Source organism: Panthera onca, chromosome A1 (genome assembly GCF_046562875.1).
Source record: "Panthera onca isolate mPanOnc1 chromosome A1, mPanOnc1 haplotype 2, whole genome shotgun sequence".
NCBI lineage: Eukaryota > Metazoa > Chordata > Mammalia > Carnivora > Felidae > Panthera > Panthera onca.
Window position 1 is genome coordinate 174268646 of NC_138339.1, and position 13057 is coordinate 174281702.

The 13057-nt window shown below is 52.1% G+C and overlaps 1 protein-coding gene across 1 annotated transcript; it reads left to right on the forward strand.

Annotated features, from left to right (window-relative positions):
- The first annotated feature begins 991 nt into the window (after positions 1 to 991).
- On the forward strand, positions 992 to 3362 carry SOX21 (SRY-box transcription factor 21). The gene has a single exon (XM_060636847.2). The coding sequence runs from the start codon at positions 996 to 998 to the stop codon at positions 1824 to 1826; it is 831 nt and encodes a 276-aa protein (XP_060492830.1). The 5' UTR covers positions 992 to 995; the 3' UTR covers positions 1827 to 3362.
- Positions 3363 to 13057: the final 9695 nt, after the last annotated feature.

The following is a 13057-nucleotide window of genomic DNA, read 5'->3' on the forward strand; positions in this document are numbered from 1 at the left end:
AGCGCCGCGCTCCACGCCCGGCGCGCTCCGGGAGCCTGAGCCAGCCGGTGCCCCTGGAGGAGCTCAGAGCGAGCTGAGCCGGCATGGCCCGGGGGACTACGGGAAAACGCGGCAGCTCAGCGAGCCGGGAGGATTTCCCCTGAGGCCCGGCGACCCCAGGCTTGCTCAAGCCTACAGCCTCCTTCCCGGACCTGCAGCCGGAGAGGAAGACCCGCGAAGCAGGTGCTGGGGAGGCAGGCAGCTCTCCCTCCAAACCCCCCAGCCGCTTGGGGGGGGAGGGGTTCCCACCAGCGAGCCCTGCCCAGAGTCTGGAAGACCGGCTGGTGCTGCTGTATTTGTATTTATACCCATTGCTGCGCTCTGCGTTCCCTTGCTGTTCCCGGACCTCCTCAGCCCCCCCCTCCTCTTTCTCCTCCCGGGCCACCTCCCCTCCTCCCCCACCCTCATCTGCTACTGTCAAATGAGAAAGTCACCGAGGAGAACCCAAACACTCCAGCCGCCGAGAGCCCCCTTTGGCACTTGGCAGCACGCGGCGGCAGACTCCTCGACTCAACTTGGTGGGGTCTTCGCGACGCAACTTTCCGAGCTGCTGTGCATTTAAGAGAGAAAAGACCGAGGAGGAGGAGAGTTCTGCGGGGCAGCGACTACCTGCGGGGAGTTCGCGAGCAAACGCAGCCAGGGAGAAAGGACAAAAAGAAAGCAAAGGGCAAACTGCCACCGTGGGGTGGGGGCACCGCCGAGAAGTTACTGTGCCCCCGCGAGGATTTTCCGCAGCTCGGCCGAAGAGACCAGGGCGGCCCGGGGCGCGGCGCGGCCCTGGGCTCGGCCCCTAGCCCCCTCTTCCCGGGCGGGAGCGACGCCGGGGCGCGAAGTGGGGTGCAGCGAGCGCGGGCAGGCCGAACGGGTCCCCGTGGACAGCCAACATTGATTTCCTCCGGGCGGAGGGCGACGGCCCGGGCGGCGGCGGCGGGCTGCAGCCGCGGCACGGCGAGAGCATGTCCAAGCCGGTGGACCACGTCAAGCGGCCCATGAACGCCTTCATGGTGTGGTCGCGGGCTCAGCGGCGCAAGATGGCCCAGGAAAACCCCAAGATGCACAACTCGGAGATCAGCAAGCGCCTGGGCGCCGAGTGGAAGCTGCTCACCGAGTCGGAGAAGCGGCCGTTCATCGACGAGGCGAAGCGCCTGCGCGCCATGCACATGAAGGAGCACCCTGACTACAAGTACCGGCCGCGGCGCAAGCCCAAGACGCTGCTCAAGAAGGACAAGTTCGCCTTCCCGGTGCCCTACGGCCTGGGCGGCGTGGCCGACGCCGAGCACCCGGCGCTCAAGGCGGGCGCCGGGCTGCACGCGGGCGCGGGCGGCGGCCTGGTGCCTGAATCGCTGCTCGCCAATCCCGAGAAGGCGGCCGCCGCCGCTGCCGCCGCCGCCGCGCGCGTCTTCTTCCCGCAGTCGGCCGCCGCTGCCGCCGCCGCTGCCGCCGCCGCCGCCGCCGGCAGCCCCTACTCGCTACTCGACTTGGGCTCAAAGATGGCAGAGATCTCGTCGTCGTCGTCCGGCCTCCCGTACGCGTCGTCGCTGGGCTACCCGACCGCGGGCGCCGGCGCCTTCCATGGCGCGGCGGCGGCGGCTGCAGCGGCGGCCGCGGCCGCCGGGGGGCACACGCACTCGCACCCCAGCCCGGGCAATCCGGGCTACATGATCCCGTGCAACTGCAGCGCGTGGCCCAGCCCCGGGCTGCAGCCGCCGCTCGCCTACATCCTGCTGCCGGGCATGGGCAAGCCTCAGCTGGACCCCTACCCCGCGGCCTACGCCGCCGCGCTATGACCCCCGCGGGGCCGCCTCGCGAGGACCGGTGTGCACACGTGTACATATGTATAGGTACGAGCTCCGCGGCCTCCCCGTGCGCCCTCCCGCGACGGGGGCCCCGGTTTGTATGTACATAAGATGTATAGGTGCAGGCAGAGGCAGAGATGCCAGTCGGGGCGCGAGTGGCAGAGCGCGGGAGTGCTCGGGCGAGTGTGCGTGTGGATTCACAGGATCATTTCAGACCCGCACTTCGGCAGCCAACTCTAAGGAGGGCGGTCGTATCCGACAGCAGTTGATGTTTGCTTTGCACTTCGGAACCTGTTGCGTTTGGGCCCACAGAGGTGGAGGAGTAACTGTTTTTGACAAGTTGGGCTTTCCAGTTTTGTTTGTTGGAAGTTTATTGTCGGTTTTGTTTTTGTTTCTCATCTTTTTTTTTTTTTTTTTTTTCTCCTGGTCTGTGTCGCATGCACTCTGTTCAAGTGTTAGGTCTGAAATGGCTAGCACGAGGGAAAAGCTGATGTGTCATGAGTTTCTCGGAGCGAGATAACTCTGAGCAGCCTTGCTCCCTATTTGTACTATTTGACTTCGCAAATCTCTGTTCTCTCAAGCAGAACCCCCAGACGGGATCCATTCTTGACCAGTGACCGGCTCGAATATGGCCTTTTGTATGTGAGATGATCACGCTTTCTTTTGTTTATCACGTCATATGCAAATGAGAGCGAGAGCTCTTAAAAGCAAGGAATGCAAACAAGAAATGTGTATGAGATGAAAAGTTGTCAGTTGGATTTTAGCCCTTAAAAAAAAAAAAAAAAGACTGCTAGGTTTCCCTGAATCCACTTGCTTGGATTTCTGACACAGTTTACAGAAAGATAAAAGGCACTGTTCCTATTATCCCCTTATGGCTGAGTTCACCTTAAGATTGTAAATGTGTATATGTCCGTGAAAACACTGAGTCTGAAAATGTGTTGTTGGCGTTGCCCTAAATTTGAGTCGGTTTTAGACTCTAAAGCATTTTGAGCAAATGTCAAAGTTAACTTTTAAAAATTGCGGGACTATTTCTAGAATCGCAATTTTATCTTAAGAATAAATCAGACTTTTTTGTCTGAGTGGTAATTATATATTTATTATTTAGCAAAACTGAAAAAAGAAAAAGACACCAGAATTGTTTTGACAGATGTCTCTCATTTTCAGCTAGCATTTCTTCACCAACTTGAACCGCTTAAATGTGTTTTGGAGTTTCCTCCCTAATTAGCTTATTTTTTAGATTACCTGCAATTCATTTGCAAATTATGATAAAACACATTTTAGAGAAAAGAACCTCAATTATAGCTTTTTGTTCCTTTTTTAAATGTATATATTTTGACTAATGTTTGTGAATGAAGTTGGCTAACATGTATTTAGTTTCATTTTGACTTTATGTAATATAAAGTTTTAAAAAGTTTAAGTATTGGTTTTAACCTTTATGTGTAAATGGTTTTCTTGTGTGATCTTCTAATTTAATATTAGACGTCTAAACTATATCTGTAAATTAGAATCCGACTATCACTCTGTTCATTTTTTTTGAACAAAGAGTTTAAATAAAGCCTGAACCAGGGAAAAGAGAAAATCCTCTATTTCTTGTTGAGTTCCTAACAAGATTTTTATCTGAATTGCCCTTACGTGCCTGGTCCAGGTGAAGTGTAAGGTATCCTGCAAAGGCAGCCTTTGTTTCACTTTTGAATAGATTTACTAGGAAATCTAAATCAAGCCATTGTTATTCAGAGCCAAAAACCTGATTTATCACATTTTTAATCGTGAATAGGAAAGAAGATAAAAAAAAAACCCAAGTAGTTGTATTATCTTGGGGAAAAAAAAGCATTCATGAAGCAGTAGAACAGAGCCCATTGAAAACATCCAGACCGTTCAAAGCATTTCACTAGTTTCCAGTAACATTTTAAGAGGGGAAAGTTGCCTGACCACTTTATCTTGTTAGTAGGAGAGCCCCACCACTTAAGTCAGTGTAATTTGTTCCTGTATCTTTGGCATATTCCTTGTTTACACCTTAAGATTTTATTTGGAAAGGTAATCACTACGCACGACAGTGTACAACTTTTGGCCTCTTTAGGGCTTTATTCTGTCATACTAAATTGCTTTAAAGTAGAAGTATAACAAATTCTGATGCAGAGGGTTGAATTTCCAGGGCTAGACAAGTTTCCACTGGAGAAAGGCTTGAAATCATAAAGGATTTTCATTTTAGAAAAGAAATTATAGGGCACCAGGAAGAAGATCAGAGGAAAAAAAAAAATTAACGTAAGGTGATCTTGATTTTTCCGCCCACCCGGATAGAAATTCTCAAGATACAGGACTCAACTAGTCCTAAACTAGTTTCCCCATTGACAGAGACCATCTCTGGGAGCTGCACGTCTTTATAAGCGACCCGACTCTTTTAAGTCATTGTTTTCCCCCAACGGAATAATATTTTAAAAACCATGCAAAGTTTTGGAAATGTGAGAAACAGGCTCTCCTGGTTTGACCCTGATTTACTAATTAAAACGATCCCTCTCCTGTTATTCCCTGAGCTCTTTGCAATATTATAAGTTAATTCATATGGTTCTGAGCGATTATGCAAAACTAATTTGGACTGTCCAGGGGTAATTATCCCTGACACGGTTAATTAAATCCTTTCAAGGCTTCGTCTTTCCCTTTTGTAGCAGCCCATCACTTCTCAACACGGAACTTCCTGCGGCTTGCTGGAAATCACCCCAGCCCTAAATCTTAGTTACCTCCCTGAGCCTTCCAGCTCGGCCCCACCGGCCCGAAGATTCCCCGCTCCCTCCCACCCCTCCCTTTTTCCCAAAGATCAGCTTGTTCTGGGAGGAAGGCTCCTGAGTGTTGGTGAATGAGAAGAGGTCTGGAAAGATGAGTGAAGGGAGGGGGGTGGGGAGTTGCCGGGGGAGGGGGGGCGGTGAGCACATCACCAACAGATTGTGCGGCTGTGGGGTTGAGTATGTCCACAGGCCCCGCGGGGGTGACTAGTTTATCACCCCTCCGACTCCAGTGCTCTTGCTAACAAGTTGCGCCTGGAGAAAGCCTCCCTCCAAGTTAGCCTGTGCAGAAGTAAGTGGGAGCGACTCTGCGGCAAGAGAGTGGAGAAGGGGCTAGGTGTGTGTGTGTAAGAGTCAAAGTCGCCCACAAATACAGCGCTGGGACTAGGCAAAGAGCTGATGCAGACTTGAGATCTATCTCTCGCTCTTCATCCATCTCCTCTCCCCTTCCTTCCTTCCTTCCTTCCTTCCTTCCTTCCTTTCCTTCCCTCCCTTCCTTCCTTCTTTCCTTCCTTCCTTCCTTCCCTCCGTCCCTCCCTCCCTACATTTTCCTTTCCTTTTAAGGCTTCAGAAAACCACAACGACATTTTTTAGGTAGTCACGGTTGCCCAAAGGCTGTAAACAAGCCTCACATCGGAGGGGCCAGACGTGCTGCCTTCGGGCTTTGCGCAAACAGGTGGAATTTATTCTGTTCCAGCATGAAGAAGCAGAGCTGGGGGACGCCGCCGTGCGAGAGATGGCTTCCGGGAAGCAGTGGAGCTGGCCGCTGTTGTCACTTCTATTGACAATTTCCTCTCCCCCTCAGTCCCCCGCCCACGCAAGAAGCAAGAACAAAACAGCGTGCGCCCCTTCTCAGCCCCCGACTCCGGGCGGCCTCCGCGAGGGGCGCAGAAGCTGGAGAGAAGGTCCGACCCGCTCCCCGGAGCAGATAGGGACCCGCGCGCCAGCCAATCAGAGCGCCGCTCGGCGCGGGCGCTCCCCGCCGCCGCCGCCCCCTGCGGGCGAGGGAAGTTCCCCGCAACTCGCGGGCCTCCGCGTCGGTGTCTTTCTTGAGCCCACAGCCCCGCGCAGGCAGAGAGAGCGCCGTCCAAACTTTATTAATCTCTCCCCCGTTCTTTCTCCCTCAGCCCAGTGCATCTCAAAGGTCAGCCCTCTTCTTTTAAAAGACTGATATTATTAATTCACTGACAATCCCCCCCCCCCATTTCTTTTTTCTCTCTTGCAGGGGGAAAAAGGGCGGGGGAGGGGGGAGAGAAGGCATAGTGAAAGAGCTTTTTTTTTTTCCATCTTTTTTTTTTTTTTTTTGTCCTTCAGTGGGAGCGTTTAGACAGTCGAGGAGGTTTTGTCCGGGAACAAAACGCAGGGTTGGGAGGTTTTGTGAGAGTGTTGTTTGTTGAAGTGGAGCTAAGAAAAAGCGGCGGCTTTCTCCTCATTGTGAAGAAACCAATCAGTGGTATTTGGAAAACTGTTAGCATTGTGCACTTCTTCTGTGTCCATTGTGAGGCGTTTCTTTTCACAAGGTTTTTTTTTCAGCCGATCCAGCTGGCCGGAATGAATAGCGGCGCAATGTGTACACGCTTTGTCCCTCCGGCCTTCAAGTAGCCCCCATTGAATAGACTAAGTTGACACTGCGTGACAGTGAAACAACATAATAAAAAATACATGAGCCCCTGAATAGGAGCAGGCGCATAAATAAATAAAATGGGTGACCAAAACTGGATAAACTGAATGACAAAACGGTGAAAGGGGAACAAAAAGATATTTAACACGCTAGATTAGCATTAGAATGCGATCTACAAGGCAGAACAATTGATGAATAGGTTTACCGGCCAAGAAAGAAATGGACTAAATGCCCTTTGAATAGATATGCTTTTTGCAAGGGCTTTGAATAGATATGCTTTTTGCAAGGGTTGAATGGGAAAAGGTAAAGATGAAGCTATGCAAATGAGCGGGGGAACTTTTTATATATATTCTTTAAACACACACACACACACACACACACACACACACACACACCGCGGGAGGAGAGTGCTGCCTCGGGATGTTTATAGAAGCAATAATTGCCATTATTAGCATTGTCTATACCAGATAGAAAGTGAACAGGTTGGGATAATATAGGGTAGCAGTAATTATTCTTCTAATTAATGGTCCTTTGGTACTTGAAAAAAGAAAAAAGGAAGGGAGAAGTAGAAGTTATGCAGAAGTTAGGTTTCCTTGTGTCCGTTTGCCCAGCGTTGGAATCTGTAGAACAGCAAGTCTGGCGATCCCAAGGTGTGTGCTGATCTTAGAACATTCCGGGGAGCCAATCCTTAGGCTCTGGGCTTGGGGCCTGATTTACATTAATGCTGCGTTTTTGAGAGTCTAATACAGTGTCTGGTACATGGTAGGTGCTGAATGAAGAATTGTGGAATGAAGGAATCTAAATTTCATGCGGGAAGCCGCGCCTCCTGTGGATGTGGGGGGAGGGGAAATACCAAGGTCGCTTTGCCTTTCACCGCCCCCTACCATCCCCGCCCCCTTTATCTCAGGGAGTGGTCCAGGAGGGAAGATCGCCCCCACTTTTCTGAGGGTTCTTCCTTCCTTTGTCCATCTGGGCTGCTGGAAAAGACCTAAAAACCGAACAAGAGAGGAACAACTACTGCCCCCCCATTCCTGTCCTCACCTCTAAATCCACCCCAAAGCCAGAGCTTTTGAGGCGCCCCAGCAGGCCGCATAGAAACATTGTACCCACCCCTTTAAAGAATTAGAATACACTTAAAGCATGGCTTTCTCTTAATTTTCTCCCCTTGCCCCCCCTCCTGTCTGTACGTCTTTGACCCAATTCCACAGGACTAGGGAACCTTCTGGCTGAATTGCCGGCGGAGGCAGGGCGCGAACCCGCAGAGATCTGGGCAGTCCTTGGATTCCTTGTGTTGCCCTGGAGGCAGACGTCGGGAGAACCCTTTACAGCAGACGAAGTCCATTATTTTCGATAGTTGACCGCCAGGCCCACCGGGCCGCTGGGCCACCCAGCCGTCGAGCTTTCCAGTTGCTTTCTGAGTTGCCCCTAACTTATATGAACAATGCAAATTATAGACAGAGCTGACAGGTCCCTGCAAACGCGTGGAAACTCCGAGGGCCCTCGGAACAGCAGCTCTCCCGACCTCCCCGACGGCTGGCGGGAAACTGGGTTTTGAGAAGCGGTGACAATTGCTTCTGAATTGTGGTGACAAAGGGAGGAGGGAGAATCCCAAACTCTAAAAGCAGGTTTTTTTTTTCCTTCTTCTTTTTTAAAGAAGCAATTGAGCCTTACCAAGTGAGGGGGGCCGCGCGGAAGCCTCGCATATTTTAAAGTGTAACCCGAGCCTTCACGGTTTCAGCTTCATGCAAATTCTTAGAAACTGACAAATCTGAAAAACTTGCAGTGAGCTCTATCCGGGATAAACCCGTTCAAAGTCACTTTAAGGTGATAAAATTCATAGCGATTCGGGGTGATGCGCATTTGAGGGGGAGGCAGCGACCTGTTGGATTGGGGTTCCAGGTTCCAGGTGGCCGCTGGGCCTCCGGCGACCGCCTCGACGCAAAGCGGGGAAGTGGTAGCCACAGGGCAACCGGTAAAGGCATCTTCGCTTTGGTGACCCCAACCGCCCGGTCCCACTCCCCACCCCAGCCCCTTCAGTGCATGCTTTGTCAGGTAGCCTCCGTCACTGTCGCCGCGGCCGCCCCATCATTCACACTTGACTGAAGGAAATAAAATCGGCTTCGGCTTTTTAATTCCTTTTGAAGATGTTTCCACCTGATTTCTACCTCCTTTGGGCTCTTCGCTTGATTGGGGGAGGGGTTATTTAGGGACTTCTTGACAAACAGCACAAGTTTGGGTACTAATTGTAAACACCCCGTTGCTCTCTTTGAATGTATTTATTGTCATATTAGCCGAGTACTTGGAGACACACGGCCTATTACTCATTTCCAGCCTCTAGGCAAAGAATTCTCCTACTGAGATCGACCAGTAAAACCAGATTTCTTGAGGGAAATTACGAGGACGTCTTCAGAGTCTCTTCACGGAATGATATTACTGGATTGTCAATTTCACTTGAACAGCCTCCTCCCTACCCGGCCCAGCCTTACTATTTTATTTCGGGATCACCCCAAGGTAATTAGCCACTCGCAGAAAGCTTGGAATCTCAAAGGGAGAGGCGCAGCCTAGGATAACAGAGACCAAGTGAGGCTTTTCAGATTCGGTTGGCTCCACTGGGGCTCCCTTTTTCATAAGGTCAGGAGTAGAGAGAAGTCTGTTTGCAAGAGGGAATACCTTTAAAAGGGCTCTCAGGAACCCAGGATGTGTGTGTCGGGGGAAGGAGTGGGGGGTGGCAAGCTTCCCAGAATATTACCCCCATGACACCGCAGGAAACTCAGTCTGTCCTCTCCAGAGTTCCCCGCAGGTACCGCCAGTGAGTTCAGGGGACTTTACAGCGCTTTCCCCATTTGCTCATTTTATGTTCAAAAGTTCGGGCGGGCGCGCGCGCGCGCGCGCACACACACACACACACACACACACACACCTGCTTTGGAGTGGACCCGGGTTCATTTACCGCCATATATAACGTAAAGCCCGGGTGTGGGAATAGCCGCCGAGATTCCGACAGACTGAAGTCCATGCGAGCGTGCGTCGAGTCGGAAGAAATTGCGTGGAATTATGACTGCGCCCAAAAAACACACGCGAATTCTTCCCACCAACGTTTTCGCGAGCGCTCCCCCTCACTCTCTCCTGCCTAGCTGAAATTTTGGTAAGGCTGTTTGCTTTAAACTGGATCACCTGAATGGTGGCCTACATGGCCTCACCCTGCCAGCATAGACCGGCTCAGTGGCGAGGAGAGAGAGCGCCTGGGAGAGCAGATAGAGAACCTTTTCAGGGAGGCGTAGGAAAAGTGGGTGCTGAGCGAAACGGAAGGTAGAGAGAGAAGGTGAAAGAAAAAGGACATAGGGATGAGAAAACGAATAGAACTGCAGCACTATTGACACTCCCTCTTGCCTTCGGGTTCAACACCTGGGAAAGGTGCAGCCGAGGGCGGGTGAGGAACAGGACCTGCCCAACAGCAGGAACCCCAGACTTCCAGACGCCCCCCCCCCCCCAACCCAGACTCCTCTGCAAGGTCCCTGCCGCTTCAGCCCCTACTGAGAAGAGTGGTCCGGTTGGGGAGGGCAGGAGTGGGAGGCGATGATCACGCGGGCTCTGACACGTTCCGCGTGGAACTGAGGGATCCCGAAGCGAGGAAGGGCCCTGAAGCCCCCCCACCCCCACCCGTCCTCAGCCCCTGCAACGCCCGCTCTGCGGTTGGAGCCGCCTTAGAAAGAGGAGTCTCTGGAATTGGGGCCAGCCTCTCCTCCACGAATTTAATCCCTGCAGACCCACAGTGGAAAACGCATTCTGTGCTGCCTGAAACTTACTTACGAAAAACAAACAGCAATTATGATAGCACTTTAGAAGCGGGGTGGGTGCAAGCGTGGGACGTGGAGTTAAAGCTCTTGTTTTTCCCTGGGAAATCTGCCCTTATAGACCTTTAGGACAACCTGGGAGCTCTTCCCAGCTTCCAGCGAGCCTGGGGGCATAAATAAGGCCCTTAGCTAATCGCCCCAATCCCGCTTCTCAGCCACCGCCTCACTTCGGGGCCGCTTGGGAACTGGGCTATGGGACAAAAGCGTAGGCTGCTTTGCCCCAGACCAGGGCTTCCTCGCGCTTCTGGAGCCCAAGCCCAAGTTGGCTGTTCTTCCTTTCCAGGGACTCGGTTTTCTCCTGCAAACCTAGACTTGAGTAAGTAGTTAGAGCGGTTGATGAATATGTATTCGAACGGACTGTTTAAGGCCGCGTGAATAAACATGAGCCCGCGGCAGCAGCGCCCTTCACCTCTCTGGGAGGCGGGGAGACTGCACCCGCGAGTCTCGAATGCCTGATACCACCGGGACGGGGGTCGGCCGCAGCAGAGCTGAGTCTCTCTGAGCCCCCACACCGGCTACACCCCCTCCCCTCCCCCCCCCCCACATGAATTCCCGAACGCACAGCGGGTGGCACAGGTCAGCGCGCACCCACTCCCCGGGGTCTTTGGAGACCGTTTCCTTTCTCGAAAGCTGCCTTGAGTTTTGTTACTGAGGTGCAGACTTTGGGAACCTAGCGGGTGGGAGAGGCGCTCTTCTCCCTCTCCAAGTTTTGGGCTCGCATTACTCAACGTGAGTCTCTGCTCTGCGCAAAACTAGAGAACCCTGAACTTGTCCCCGGGTCTGACGGAGGGAGGTCGTGACCCACCTGGGGGAGAAGAAAACGTCGAGTTTCGGGTTCCAGGGAGGGGACTGCCCTCGCCGAAGGCAGAAGGCGTTTGTTTTCCGATGTGGTCGGGCCGAGGGGAGGCCGCGGGGAACAACTACCCACCTACCACCTTTCCAAAGCCCCCGCCACCTCCCGCTGGGAAAAGTCGCCCTCGGGCCTCTTTGTCTCCCTGGAGCCGGGGCGTCTGCGTCTTTGGAGGCTGTGAGGAATAACAAAGCTGAATGTACACGCAGGCCTCGGCAGCTTCACCACCCGCACCCGCCAAAGGCCCCCACGTCTCTGTTTTCTCCGATGCACCCACTGGGCGACAGGCCTGGGCCGGGCCAGAATCCGGTGCCGGCGGCGGGAGCGCAGCCCGGGAGCTCAGCAGGAGGCAGAGGCTTAGCTTGCCCCTGGCCCGGGCCCTGGAGGACCAGTCGAGATCCAAGCCTCCTCCGACCTTGAGGCCTTCCTCAAGCCTCAGACTCCCTCAGCCTCGGAAATGCCAGCGCCCCACGTTCGCCCTCCCCTTCAGTGTGAGAGGAGGAAAGTGGGCTTCCGCACCCCCCACACCGTGCGCCCCGGGACAGCGACCCTTCCCAGAGCAGAGAAGCGCTGGGAGGTGGCAAGCGATCCGCATCCCCAGGCCGCGGGGTTCGGTGGCTAGCGCACTCCTTGGAGTTATTTTTGCTAGCGCTTGTCAGAGGCCAAGAGAATGCGGTCTTTGAGATAAAGAGGAGGGTTTGTCTTCCAGCTGAAGCTCTGGGGACTAGATCCAGGCCGTGTTTCTACCCTGATCGCACCCCGGAGGCTTACTCAAAAAGGGTTCCCTGAAAATAAAGACTTGTCCGCTGCAGTAAGCTTGGGGCATCGCTCCAGGCCAGGTCACCTTCATGGGTGAGGCGGTATAAAGGCCGCTCTAGTACACGACTGCAAGCTCTTCCTGCAGGAAGAACAGGGCTGGTAGTTGTAGAAGCAGAGGGCAAGCCTTGGGGAAGGTTTGGAGAATTCCAAATGGTTCCGTTTGCTTTCGGCTGGGGAAATACCCTCACAAGAGGGTCAGGAGTGGGCGAAGAGAAGGTACTTGGGGTTCTGGACTAAAAGATGGGGGCAAAGCTGGACAGAACACATCTGGGATAAATTTCATCCATATAATAGCAAGGCAGAGAACACTAAGTCATTTGGAGATGGGGATGAGCCAATCATAAGAACTGCTCTTCCTGAGCTCCTAATTTGTGCCAGGAGCACCCCATCAGGCGCCTAAGAAGCATCGTTCACATTGTACCCTGTGTGAATGGCGCCCCCCTTTGCAACAGTAAGATTTCCCTTCTGACATCCTGGAAAAATCCACAGAAGCCCCTTGATGATTTACTGTTTCTGATGTACTCTGCTCTCCAAGCTGAAATTCACTTTATCATGACTGTGGGCAGATGGGTCTGGGATGCTGTTAGTCAAGCTAGAAAATTTCGTCTCCTATTCATTATAGCATTATATACAGTAGCGGAGATAGGGAAGAATGTAAACATCTGTGAATACATGAATGGATAAAGAAGATGTGTACATACATACACACACACATACATATATACCACAGTGTGTGTGTGTGTGTGTGTGTGTGTGTGTATCACATCTTCTTTATCCATTCATCTAATCACAGATGTTTACATTCTTCTCTATCTCTGCTATTGTAAATAATGCTACACACACACACACACACACACACACACACACACACACACTGGACTACTACTCAGCCATAAAAAAGAATGAATTCTTGCCATTTGTGACAACATGGATGGACCTAGAGGGTACTATGCTAAGTGAAATAAGTCAGACCAAAAAGGAAAAATACTGTATGATTCATTTATACATGGAATCTAAAAAATAAAACAAGCAAACAAAACAAAACAGAAACAGACTCATAGATACAGAGAACAAACTGGTGGTTGCCAGAAGGGAGTTGTGTGGGGGGGGAATGGGCAACATAGGTGAAAGGGATAAGAGGTACAAACGTCCAGTTATAAAGTAAATAAGACACTGGGATATGATGCACAGCACAGAGACTATAGTCAATAATATTGTAACAACTTTGGTGATAAGGTAACTACACTTACTGTGATGACCATTTTATAACATATATAAACATTAAATCACTATGTTGTACA